Source organism: Eretmochelys imbricata, chromosome 3, assembly GCF_965152235.1.
Source record: "Eretmochelys imbricata isolate rEreImb1 chromosome 3, rEreImb1.hap1, whole genome shotgun sequence".
Taxonomy (NCBI): domain Eukaryota; kingdom Metazoa; phylum Chordata; order Testudines; family Cheloniidae; genus Eretmochelys; species Eretmochelys imbricata.
In genome coordinates, this window is record NC_135574.1 from 59,607,944 (window position 1) to 59,622,118 (window position 14,175).

A 14,175-nucleotide genomic window follows, 5' to 3' on the forward strand; every position below is an offset into this window, starting at 1 on the left:
GCTACAACAGTACCATGCAAACACCTGTTCTCAGTTTAAACAAGAAGTGGGCAGCATTATCTCCTGAAAATGTAAACAAACTTGTTTGTCTGAGCGATTGACTGAACAAGAAGTAAGACTGAGTGGACTTGTAGGCTCTAAAATTTTACATTTTTATTTTTGAATGCAGTTTTTTGTATGTAATTCTACATGTGCAAGTTCAACTTTCATGATAAAGAGATTGCACTACAGTACTTGTATTAGGTGAATTGAAAAATACTATTTCTTTTGTTTTTTACAGTTCAAATACTTGTAATAAAAATAAGTATAAAGAGCACTGTACACTTTGTATTCTGTGTTGTAATTGAAATCTATATATTTGAAAATCTACAAAACATCCAAAAAGATTTAAATAAATGCATTCTATTATTGTTTAACAGTACGATTAATCGTGTGATTATTCACAATAAAATTTTTAATCACTTGGCAGCCCTAATAATAATAATAATAATAATTAATAATACACATTATCCCTTTTAGGGAATTGATTACTTACATGTCCGCTCACTGCCAATCAAGTCATCACTTTCGGATTCATCAGGATAGATGGCAGTAACTGAGACATCATATAGGGTGTCTGGGTTCAGATTTTCGAAAACCAGAGTATTTTCATCGCCATTTAGGATGGTCTGGTCGTGGGAGGAAAGAAAGGAGATAACAGAGCATTTTTCTTTACATTGTGACATTTTAGTTGGCTGCAAATATTGGATCAGATCCTGAAAACCTCTCCACATACAATTACCACCGAAGGGTTTCCAAGATTGAGGCCATTCACAAATTTAATTTCAGATAAAAAATAGTGCTCTGAGAGTGTCCTAAAGAAAACTGCATGTTGACTATTCATTCCTACCTCCTGCTTTTCTGTTCCACCATAGGGTCCCCAGGTGATTCTATAGAGAGCCACATCTGGAGCTCCATGGTCCCAAGTGCCTCTGAAACTTTGCTTTGTTACTTCTGTGAGTCTGAGATTGACTGGTGCTGGTACAGGCACTATTATGAAGAAAGGAAAAATACTTCTCAAAACAAACAAACAAAAGATACAGCCTATAAACTAAGAATAATCACAATCACAAAGCTCCATTAATAAACAACTTTCTATGCAACAGAGTATGCTCCCAGACACATTTCCAATGACTTTAATAGTAAATTGTAGTGTTACTCAGCGCTTATACAGAGCAATTTGTCTTTCATACGGCCAGGTCCTCAGCTAATATAAACTGGCACAGCTCCATTGACTTCAGTAGAACTACACCGATTCATAGCAGCTGAAGTTCTGGTACATAGATTTCCCAGAAGGTATAATTAGACCATCTAGTCTGACCTCCTGCATAACTAATCCTTAGAACTTCACCCAAGAATTCCTGCACTGAACCCAATATCTTGTGGCTGAACACTTTCCTTGATGAGCTGTTTTTTCTATCACTGACAAAAAATCTGCTAGGTTAAAAAACTTTTCAGTATCAGCCTTCTTTTCCTTGTGTAGGATCTGAGTATTTTATAAAAGGGCAGAGGGCTATTCCCATTTTACAGATGAGGAAACTGAGACAAACAGTGGCTTATGCGAGGCCACACAGTTTATCAATGACACAACTGGGAACAGAACCCACATGTCCTGATTCCTAATGCTATGCCTTATCCACTAGACAGCTTCAGAAGTTGCATAGGTCCCAGAGAGCAGAATTCTGCCCTCTAAGCATTTTACTTAATAAGAAGAATTTAGAATTCTCAAAGTGAAGGTTTAAGAAATGGATTACATGATATTGCTGCCTAAATTCTACAATAAAATGCAGCACATTTTGCTTAAACAGAATCTAAGAAAACATATTTAATAGCAGAGTTAAATTAAATATTCCCACAACTTACAAGTGGTAGCTTTAGCAGCTACTGGGATAGATTCTCCTTCATCATATACTGCAACGAGTTGTATATCATACGGAGTTTGTGAGAGAAGACTAGAAAGGACTGTGCTCGTTTTTGATTTATCAACTTCCACCTAGAAACAAAAATAAAGGCAGCAGAATTGTAAATTGACACACAGTTAAGTTTCTGTCCCTATACATGCACATTAATATATTGTAGTCATTGCTACAACAAAAAAGACCAAGATATTCTGGGATAATTTTGCACTCCTTTTCGGGGTGCAATTTGTACCTACATTGTTGCACCTGCACTTGAACTGTGGGTACAAATCTGGGTACTCATACCTCTGACTACCTGACTGTAGCTGCTCAAACGACTTGTTTTGCACCAAGTACTGTAACTGGCACCTAGAGTTAACTTCAAGTCACCAGGGCCTGATGAAATACACCATAGAATTCTCAAGGAGCTGACAGAGGCAATATCTAAGCCATTAGCAATTATCTTCAAAAGTCATGGAAGACAGGAGAGATTCCAGAGGACTGGAAAAGGGCAAATATAGTTACAATCTATAAAAAGTGGAATAAGGACAGCCCAGGGAATTACAGATCAGTCAGCTTAACTTCAGTACCCAGAAAGATAATGGAGCAAATAATTAAGCAATTACTTTGCAAACACCTGGAAGATAATAAGATGATAAGTAAAAGTGAGCATGGATTTGTCAAGAACAAATCGTGTCAAACCAATAGCTTTCTTTGACAGGATAACAAGCTTGTGAATGGGGGGAAGCAGTAGATGTGGTATATCTTGACTTTAGTAAGGCTTTTGATACTGTCTCACATGACCTCATAAAAAAACTAGGGAAATACAACCTATATATAGCTACTATAAGGTGGGTGCATAATTGGTGGGAAAGTAGTTATCAGTGGTTCACAGTCAAGCTGGAAGGGCATATCAAGAGAGGTCCTGCAGGGATCAGTTCTGAGTCTGGTTCTGATCAATACCTTCATCAATGATTTAGATAATGGCATAGAGAGAGTACACTTATAAAGTCTGTGGATGATACCAAGCAAGGAGGGGTTGCAAGTGCTTTGGAGGATAGATTTAAAATTAAAAATGATCTGGACCAACTGAAGAAATGGTCTGAAATAAATAGGATGAAATTCAATAAGGACAAATGCAAAGTACTCCACTTAGGAGGGAACAATCAGTTGCACACATACAAAATGTGCCTAGGAAGGAGTACTGTAGAAAGGGACCTGAGGAGTCATAGTGGATCACAAGCTAAATATGAGTCAACAGTGTAATAACACTGTGGCAAAAAAAGCATACGTCATTCTGGGATATATTAGCAGGAGTGCTGTAAGCAAGACACAAGAAGTAATTCTTCCACTCTACTTTGTGCTGATTAGGCCTCAACTGGAGTACTGTGTCCAGTTCTGGGTACCACATTTCAGGAAAAATGTGGACGAATTGGAGAAAGTCTAGAGAAGAGCAACAAAAATGATTAAAGGTCTAGAAAACATGACCTGTGGCGGAAGATTGAAAAAATTGGGTTTGTTTAGACTGGAGAAGAAAAGACTGAGAAGGGTCATGATATGCATTTTCAATACATAAAAGGTGGTTAGAAAGAGGAGGGAGGAATATTGTAGCTGCCAACAGCTGATGTTCTCTGTTTTTACTACCTGTTTCTAATATTATATTTAAGCTTCTTACAGTAAAACAATCTTCAGTTAGTTGCTAAAATGCTTTCCACCTACCTCTTTTGGTTCGTCTCCCAAAGTTGTTTTGTATCTCAATAGGTATTTGCGGACTTTTCCTGGGGCAGGATCCCAAATGACATTCATGCTGCTGTGAGTAATGTCTCTAACCCTCAAGCTTTTGGCTCCAGCTAAAGGTACTGTAAAATAGGAATAATAATATACAACTACCATTCTCAAAGTGGAAAGGAAACTCTTCTTGCATCTTTTTTTGTTAAAAAAAAAAAAAAAAAAAAAAAAAGCCAAAAACGTAACAAAGGGAATCCCTGTTTTGGTCACCTGATGAGTCATTTCAACAAATTATCCAGCCACCACAATAGTTGAAGAACTGTACTCTGCTCATGTTGGTGATTTCAAAATTACTCAGTTGGCTGGAAAAGGGCCAGAGCTCCTTCTTATAAACATAATTTCAATGCCATTTAAAGGAGGTTGGTTTAATTAGAAAATACAGGTAACGCCTTTTTAAATAAATACCATTTCAAATGTGTTTATTGCTTTTAAATAAGCCTTTTGGCACCCAAATCCTAGTTACTATATTTAGGTGAACAGTCCCACCGAACTCAATGATGTGAGTAAATCAAGCAGAATTTAGCCCTTAGTAGCTACAGGTAATGTGAGATAGTCCAACTTTTCCTTTACCTTTAGCCATCTTCCACTTTAATTGTTAAAATACTAAATCTTTTTGAAAAGAGGTATAAGTAGGCTCACAATAAAATAAATCCACTGTAATCTGCTGTTTGCAAGTTGTTAGCTAAATTGCCCTTCCTTTATCAAGCTCTCATGAGCTCGATACGGGAAGCCATATTGTTTTTTTTTTTTTATTTAGTTCATTTTCAGTTAAAGTGGCTTTATGACCCTTCAGAACATTTGCAACAATGAAAAATCCATACTTAGAGAAAAAAACCTACAGAAAGTGACAAAATAAATGCCCCGCTCCTCCCACCCACCCATCGCTCCTAAAATATAATGTAAGTTAGATATTACTGATACAACATAAAACAAAGCAAGAATTCAAGAAGCCCTTACATGTCACTTCCTGAGTGGTGAGTGGGTCACCGCTGAGATCGCCGAACTCTGCATGAATAGTTAAAGTGTAGGCAGTATTGGGGATGAGGTCTACCAGCTGAACATCATTTACTGATGACCCAATTTGCATCTGTACGTGAAAGAAAGATGCAAGGTGTTGAAAAATAAAAGAAAGCAGAAAGAAAAAGCAAACAATGGTTTAATTAAAAGAGAAAACTTTGTTTCCAAGATTTACACTACATTTACAACTTCCTGACTGATGTCATTGTATATAATACTCCAGTAAATGTGCTGCTCTTCCTAAATACCTGCCAGACATTTCTCACTATTAATGGGATACCCTTGAAAATCTAACAGCTTTTTGTGGGGACCCGGAGGGGAGAGACAAGTTACAGAGAAGTAAAGGTAACTTTCCACACCTCTTTTTCTACAGCTGGTATTGTGGCATTGAGAGGTTCATACAATAACCGATAACCAGTAGCTCCCCTGAGGGGTTCCCATCTCACTCTCATGGAAGTCGAGCCAATGTCATAAGCATTCAGGTTTCTGACTGTAGGGATTGGCACTGTGAAAATATGAAATTATTCATTTTATTCAATCACTTTATTTATTACTTTTCTGCCTACTCCACGGCCTTTTAGCATTATACACCATCCAGCAGTACTATAGAGAATAGGTCACTTGGGAATAAGGAGGTATAGGGTTAGTGAAATAAGGAACCCATAGATTTTGTTGTTGTAAGTGGTGATTAACTTAAAGAATTAGTAACAGTCATATCTTTTTTAATGTTTCCAAGGATTTTCTGTTATAACACTAATTTTCAAAATTTTAACATTCTGTTCCAAAAGGACAAAGCTGCATTTTGAAGTGTATATTAAGATTCTTGAATATTCTAAAGTTCTACCTCAATTAATATTAAATGTTGATTATCAAACCCAAACGTAACTGGCTTCTGGATATGTACATATAAAGGGAACATTTTTGTATCTATTTTCTTTACTCTGTTATACAGTTTTCTTACTCTGTAAAAAACTACATAAACAGTAAAAAAGCAACTCAAATTTTAAAGCACTAATGTGAATAAATTAATTTGGAATTTATAACCTGCCTAATGTAGAGCAATCACATATGACAGAAGTGAATTGCTAACGATCAACATGTTGACAGGCTCAGGATGTCACTCTATCTTGCATTCAGTAACAACATACATATTATCAATCATTTGAACAGCTGATAATGGAAACATGAGCCAATCTATGCCCATACGCACAAAACTGATGTAATTGCTCTGAACCAGGCACACATTAATGCTCTAAAATCAGAGTCAATTTGAGACAACATTTTGGCTGCCTGTAGCAAGAATGATCTGTGTAATATAGAGGTGCACAGATGGAATGAAGGCATGTATTTGACAATTTCTGGACCATATTCCCTGAGATTATAAATCGTTTACTGGAATGTTTCTCCAGGGCTCTGGCCAAAGAGGACTAGTAGAGCAGTGTCTTTATGAGTTTGGAAGGAAGCCAGAGTCAGGGCAGACAATTTCTACCCTGCAGCTGTCTCTTATGGCCACAACTTTCCAGGAATGGTTATATGGGCAACTCAAGGACCAAACTACCATTTTATGTTGTCAAGAATTATTGCAATAATAAGTGTTCTACTGAAGGACTATCATTGGTGTCACAGCAACTTGTTAAACACATTGTTCACACTGGAATTCTAACTTACCAGTTGTTTCTGTGCCACTTAGAGGTTCACTGCTTTCATCTTCTACCACGGAGAACACTTTAACAACATATTCTGTTTCAGGTTTCAGGTTTCTCAGAACTGTAGTAGTTTCCGCTCTATTTACATAAAACTACATAAAAACAAAAGCAATGTTAATTTAATTTACCAAAGTCATCTTCAGTCTTGCTGCATATTACTCTTGCATCAATGGAGTTGCACTATAAATAAATTAATCCCTTAGTCTTCTGCATGTTTAGCTTTTCAGTATTCTGCCCCCATTATGTTTGAAAAAGCAAGTTGTAGGGATTTAGGCAGACATATGTTTTCAATAAGGTTACACACGTGTAACAGTGTACAATTAGATTTAAATGACTCCCTACTATCATAGTTGGCATTTATGCTACACCAATGGCTCTCAAACTTTTGTAATGGTGACCCCTTTCAGACAATAAGCCTCTGAGTGTGACCCTCCCCCTTATACATTAAAAACACTTTTTTACATATTTAACACCATTATAAATGCTGGAGGCAAAGCGGGGTTTGGGGTGGAGGCTGACAGCTCGTGACCCCTCCATGTAATAACCTTGTGACCCTCTGAGGGTCCCAACCCCCAGTTTGAGAACCCCTGTGCTACACATTATTCGGTTGAATGGGGAACATGCTTGGAAATTTAATATTCAAATTCTTCTTCCCTGTTTTTGGACATAGAATTTAGACAGTATGGCACCACAGAAAATCGAGACCTGTAGAGCACATGTACTGTACCCAGTGACATTAGCAACAAGGATCAACCAAAAAGAAGCAAAATGTCTTCAGAATAAAATGCCATTGGACAAACAAGGTATAAAGTCAACATGTGCCAGAACGGCTGCACTTGCCCTAACCAAAGAACAAATCCTGAAGAAAGTGCTAGTTTTGGCCGAGTAAAGCCTGAGTCAGATCTGAGTATGGATTTAACAGTCTTGCTCCAAGATGCCACCCTCTGACCCTAACCTAAATACTATCTCACAATCTGTAGAGCCCACCATACCTTTTGCTTTAACCATGACCCAGAATAAGGTGTACTAAAGAGCCACTACTCCTAGTTGATGATATGGTCAGAGAGTTTTCATGAACGGACTTGATTAAAGGAACATCTGATTGTGGACATATGAACCAGTGGGCATTACTAGGAAACATAGACAAGTATTTTCTAAGGTATATTAAACTCCAAGTTTCATAATTTTAAAATATCCAAGATCATCTATAGTAAGAACCTCATTTCTGTCAGGTTTTGACACACTCAGCAAAAATAATGTAACTTGCTATTGTGGCCAGGAATATACCCCTTTTGTAAGATGCCTCCATGCTCTTTGAGACAGAAGTCCTTTCCCACCTCACGTCACTCCACACATAACCAACATTCTTTCAGATTAATACAAATCTTAAATTGGTACCATGCTGTCTTGGCAGAATCTAGATGAGAGAAACTTCAATATGCAAGAGTCTGTTCATATAGATAAAATCAGAACAGAGACTCCAGGTACTAACCTGCTGAGATGGGCCTCCAGAAACAGGGTAGTATTCAACCCTGTATCTATCAACGCTGTCAACGGGTGCAGTCCATGTCACTCTGAAAGAACGAGGTGTCACCTCAGAAGTCACCAGATTGGAGGGAGGTGACAAACTACCTATAGCATTGAAACAAATAAAGGGAGATGCTCATTAATGAGGAAGTTCACCAGTGATGGGAATGAAAGTCAGAATAATACACAAGTTCAACTGCTTTGAAAAAATATTTACTGCTGCTCTTTGGTGGTATTTCTGAAATGAAGCCTCACTTCACCGGGGGAGCCCTTACAACAGCAATGACAATGATAGCCCAGCACCACATCATTACGTGGCTCTGTGGGCAGTAGCCTTCCTAACAGACCTATGCAAGTTCCCTCTCCTTCCTACCCCACCCTGAACATTAACATTTGATACGGAGAACTCTCATCTTGAGGGGCTCTTTACCAGGCTAAGCTTTGCTTCTGAGCTGTAAGCCAGCCAGATTTCACATTTCAACAGTGCAGTCCTGTTAAAACTCTTCCTGGGTTGAGTAACAGTCAGCCAGGAAAGAACCTTCCCCCGCCCCCTCCCCATATAAGGGGAGACACATTAAACAACATCTTTCCCATGTGCCTGACCCCGGGAATAAAGCAGGCTTAGACAGCCACGTAAAACATGGTTGTTATCCCAGGTGGCTTGCACAGCTTCTTTAGGCCAGTAGCTGAAAAAGCAGATTGCCTTGACAGTTCCCAGTCAGCAATGAAGGAATTTTAGGCCAATTTTAAAGCACATAAACTGGGAGAGGATGAATTTGATTGAAAAGAAAAACATACCTGGGCCTTTTACACTATTACACAGATTAATCGTTAAGTCATCAACAATATTAACGAGGAAGGAGAAATCAGCAACGTTGTAAACATGGGTATCATCTGGATCTGTTGCAATCTGCTTCAACTCATTTTCATCCGCATTTTTAATACCTTAAATACATGACACATAAACAAGACTTAAATGAAGTGTAATATTGCTAAGCCTCCCGCACCGAAACACATCATTTCTATCGCATTCAATGGATTCAAGTGCATTACTATTGACCTATTATGATCTTTTAAAACTCATCTCTACATTCAATATTTCTTCATACAATACTTACCAATCGCATAAAGTTCCACTCCCTCATCCCTGAGTCTCTTTGAAGGAGCCACTATATCATCTTGTGATTTGCCATCAGTGATGAGAACACCAATTTTGTGAGCTCTAGGCCTCAATCCGACTTCTGGTTTGAAATTGTCTTTTAGGATGAAACTCAAAGCCATTCCTAATGTGACATAAAGAGGCAACTGGTGAGCACAGTACACTATTAAAAATATACCTTATTGGCAAACAAATGTATTTCACCATAGCCATCACTGACCACGTAACTCCCCTCTTTACATCCTTTCAAGGGCTGTCCATCATCTTCCACATCAAATTCAAGCTTCTCATCCTCCCCAGCCAAGTCCTGCACCACCTCTGCCCTTGTCAATATCTCTGCTCCCCATTCTTCCTCCTCTCCCTTTTATACCCTTCCCTCCTGCCAAAATCCCCACCACACCACCCCTTTTTATCCCCACACTTGTCTTCATGCTGCCCCTTGTGCACCCCTCTTTTTTCATAGGCCAAATTATTTCATCCATCACATTCCTTATCCACCCAAATTCTCCTCCACCAAATCCCTCCTTAAAACACACTTCTGCAGAGAACCCTTGCCTTTGGATGCTAACCTCAGCAAGACTTTCCCAACACTTCAAGCTTGTGCCATCACCTTCCGTATTATAGTACGTCTGAACAGTTTTAGTCATGTCCAAACTAGACTGGAAGCATCTTTGGGCAGGGAATATTTTATGATGCACAGTGCTGAGCTCATTGATAATACTGACCAGATGATTTATGGCAATTACTAGAACATTTTTAAATATAGCTTAAGGAAAACTAAGGGAATGTAACGTACCTGTTAGAGTATTGCCTCCTTTGTATGGTAAGTTGGCCACCGCATCTAGTAAACTCTGTTTGGAACCGTAAGTATTTAGGTGCCATTCTGTTCTGGGGTCTCCACTATACTGAGCAAGAGCTGAAAAAGCCATTATCACTCGGTTACTACATTGTCATGGAACAGTTATGTGTCCAGACCCCTTTTATATCTGCAAGACTTACCAATCTGCACTTTGTCAGGACCAATATCAAAGACTTCAACAATACGAGCAATGAAGTTCCTGACTGTTTTAAAATTTGGTCTCCCAATACTCCATGAACCATCCACCAGCAACACAATATCAGCTTCTGCTCTGGTAATACACTCCAAGCCTGCCACACCAACCAGAAAAAAACATGTTATCCATATTAATCCATGCAGGTACTTTATTTTCTCCTGCCCTCTTCTACACTACATGATGTACATTGAATTGAGTTACTGACTGAAGTACTTCTAGTGTTATCCACTGATGCGCTGTGGCCTGTCAATACCAGCTACTGATCCACTATTCGTGAATTATTTCCATGGTACAAGATTTATTCATTTCCTCATACACACATCCCTCCCAGAGGGACCTCTTCTAACGTGTCAAAATTAATGAAAATGTTTTTCCCTACTATGATAGGCTTTACCTCACTTGATCTTTATTCATAGAAAATAAATTTATTTCAGATTCCTGAGGGAATAGAAGTTTAAGATAATGACTAATTTGGCAGTGGTATAGCCCTATATTTTGAATGAACTAAACGCAAAAATTAAAATATGTGAGCATTTTCAAATGATCCAGATTTACATTATTTTAGTCTAGAATCAGGGGCTAACCTAATGTCCTGTTTTCAATTATACAATGGAATAATTAGTATATATCATTAACATATTCAGGTAAGCAACATCACTCAACTTTTAGTGAAATAAAATAAATTAATATAGATGGTGCAGAAGTTTGCACATGTAAAACAAGAAAGAGAGAACATAACTTAGAAGAAGATATGCAAACAAATACACAAGTCAAGAGATATAGAAATGACAAAAACAAACATTTATACAAAGCTGCAATGTTTTGAAAAGGAAGAAAGTTATCTCAGATACCCTCAGTTTACAAACTATGGAATAAAAATATGAATAATTTCAGTTTCATCATATTGGAAATCACAGAACGTTTATACAAAGCAGAAAGATACAAGTATTTAAATGATCTTATTATCAGTCATTTGAAAGAAAAAAAAACACTTGTTCTCTCTCTTTTCTTGGAGATTGAGTTACCAGCTGCAAATTTTCTGGCTTCTTGCCATCATAGCTTCTGGTCTTTATATGGAAGAAATCCCATTGAGAAAAATCAGCCAAACTCATCACAGTTGAAAGATATTGTGATTTCATCTATGTTCCACATAATTGATCCAATACTGTAGACTCCTAACTACTCGATGTACCTGAGGGTTTAAAAGCATGATCCTCTTCTGCATAGAAAATATAGATCTAGTCTTTAATCAGGACAATACAAATAGTTTGTGGAGTAGAGTTTAAGTAAAATCTTGTTAGATCAAAACTGTGCATGCATATGTTCACCAATGAAGCTTCATGTACCTTTAACCAATTAAATTTCTTTGTTTTTTACTTTTCTTCCAACTCCCATAATCCCACACCTGAAAAGTCTAGCAAAGGCACTATATCTTTATTAATTTTTGTTATTTAAACAAATATACAGGATACCACTGCACACAGAATTTACTTTCCCAGCTACAAATTTCATTTTTCCCAGTAACCATGACTTTAGTCCATGCACTACAGAAACATTTTAGCTTACAGTATATAACATTGTAGGAAGGAATGGTGGCTGCAGTAATATAAACATCATAAAATATGCCTGGTGTAATTATTTTTCTGCCAGAATTACTAGTTTGTCTCCCGTTTCACTGGTAGCATGCTGCTGTGCCACCTTTCTCAATTTTACCCTCTAGTATTAGATAGAGTTTCTGGCCAAGGTCAGTAAATTCCCTTAGGCACTATATTTCAGGCATACCATTTTTCTAGTTCCACATAGGTAAACACCTCTTCAAATCCAGCAGCCACTGCTATGTTGTAAATAACATTTGTAATTGCAAACAGATTAGGGTTTTCTGCCTACCTGTTACAAAAAAAGGGAGCTGTGTACTTCAATTTTTGGCAATCCAAAAATAGTTTAAAACCTACTTACTGAAGGACATCATCAGCATTTTCTAACTGCTGTTGATAAATGTTCTATAAATAAGTATTATTTTTCCATAACATGTTGCTCAAAGAGGGCACTGAATAAAAAAAGTATCTTTAAAAAGGCTAGGGAAAAAAAGAATTTATCTTTGCCTGAACATCATGTTTGGCAGCCTAAAGTAGGTTTTTATCAAATTCATTTCTGAGAGACCTTTGACAGAGGTTAGGATAGACTTCTACAGTAGACACTTAGGGCCAAACCCTCTGTCCCTCTCTGCGGGGCATGCCAGGCCTGAAATGGAGAAGAAATGCCATGGCTCGCACAAGCACAGTAGGGTAAAGGGAAGCAGAGGTCCCTCGCAAACTGATTGTCACTCTTTATACAAACTGGAGCTCAACTCCAAGCAGGGGCACTGGAACAATTTTTATAGTGGGGGTCCTGAGAGCCACTGAACCAAACCATAAACCCTGTATATAATAGAAACCACTTCAAGCCAGGGGGTGCAGCAGCACCCCCAGCACGCATGATTCCAGGGGCATAGATGGGGAACGGTGGACAATATGAGTCAATCCAGATACACAGGCCCAATACCACACACAGGGAGAGTAGCTCCCTTGGCCATTACATGCATTGTTCCTCAGTCCTGTGTATAATACCCCAGGGTGAAATTCACCCCTGCGCAGACAACTAACAAAAGGCCTATGCCCACTTAAGACCTATTTTAAGGATGCTAAGTGGTGGATAGGCCCTGTCCTGGCTCTCTGTGCAGAGGTGTATTTCACCCTGTGCGCACAACTCACTTATGAGGGCAGCATTCTCAAGCATTTGGCCCTGTATGAGTGAACATAAGTATGTATGGCTTCTAAATACAGTGAACCTAGTCTCGACTAATCAGCGCTGCTTAACAGAAGTGACCTTTTAATAAAAGTGGAGGAGAACTGTACTCATGAATTTTGGCATACCTGAGGATACAGATTTTACTATTCATCAAACCCTGTAAATAAATGTTTGTTAGTTAAATGTATTGCGGTATCTTATGATAAAAGTGACAGGGAAATGCTAAAACTATGTGAAACATTAAAAAACAAAAGACAGCTATTCCATTTGCCTCAATGTGATCAGGTTTACCTCCGGATAAGAATGGCATCACAGTAGCATCTGAAAGGGTGGTCATTTCTTGGCCAACCAGTGGTGCACTCTGCCCTCCTTCAAACATCCCAAAAACATTTACCTTATAGGTAGTGCCTGCCCTACAAGAGTAAAAAAAAACAAAACATGGATATGTCAAATCAATTTGGTCAGCTAAATGCTAATGTTTCCCCAATAAATAAACTAGACCTTTTGAAGTGGATTTGATTGCTTTTTAGATATCTCACATGTGAAGCATGATCACAGTTTCTATAGTGACTATTATTATATTATGCTATATGGTATAGTACCTATTCTAAATCCATATGTCTGTGTTTGCTTACATACCTCCGAACTTCAGTGAGAGTTTTCCTTAAGGCAGCATCTGAGTGAGGAACTAAGGAATTCATGATTTGGCCCTTCGTTACATTAAAGATAACTACTCAGTTTTTTTCTATAGAGGAGAAGGTCCAGAAATGTAAAGCCCTGAGTACCTCAACTGATATAATGTGGTGTAATTCCATTGAAGCCAATGGAGCTCTCCTGCCTTATACCCGCTGGGTATCTGGTTCCAGATCTGTGACTATATACCATAGTTTGTTCATTTGAGGTCAGATTTTTAATGGTGCCACTCTGAGCATGCCCAACTGACACAAATACAATTCCTGATGCTCCCATGCAATTCCCAGCGCTGATGTAGGAGTATGACATGCTCAGAATTGTATCTTTAAATCTCTGGCTCTTCCCCACAATGCACATAGAGCTCTATCCAGAACTGAACTAGACTGCAACAGTTTTAGCTTCAAATTTCTTTAGAAAAAACTGCTCCTAGTACCAAGCACACCATCTTTCTCTCTCTCATGCCCCAGTGAGATCACAGACAGAACATCGGAATCCATGCTTACAGA

General features: G+C 38.3%; 1 protein-coding gene across 2 annotated transcripts in view; it reads right to left on the minus strand.

Moving 5' to 3' along the window:
- The window catches only part of COL12A1 (collagen type XII alpha 1 chain), a 116,599-nt gene that overhangs the window by 63,379 nt on the left and 39,045 nt on the right, over positions 1–14,175 (minus strand). For both annotated transcript variants that reach the window (XM_077811621.1, XM_077811620.1), the window contains exons 15-27: positions 13,268–13,389; positions 10,134–10,283; positions 9,931–10,050; positions 9,094–9,258; positions 8,774–8,920; positions 7,941–8,080; positions 6,411–6,540; positions 5,102–5,247; positions 4,683–4,812; positions 3,657–3,796; positions 1,903–2,032; positions 890–1,029; positions 536–668 (exon numbers count right to left, since the gene is read on the minus strand). In XM_077811621.1, coding sequence (XP_077667747.1) covers positions 536–668; positions 890–1,029; positions 1,903–2,032; positions 3,657–3,796; positions 4,683–4,812; positions 5,102–5,247; positions 6,411–6,540; positions 7,941–8,080; positions 8,774–8,920; positions 9,094–9,258; positions 9,931–10,050; positions 10,134–10,283; positions 13,268–13,389 — 1,793 coding nt within the window. The remainder of the gene's footprint in view (positions 1–535; positions 669–889; positions 1,030–1,902; positions 2,033–3,656; positions 3,797–4,682; positions 4,813–5,101; positions 5,248–6,410; positions 6,541–7,940; positions 8,081–8,773; positions 8,921–9,093; positions 9,259–9,930; positions 10,051–10,133; positions 10,284–13,267; positions 13,390–14,175) is intronic.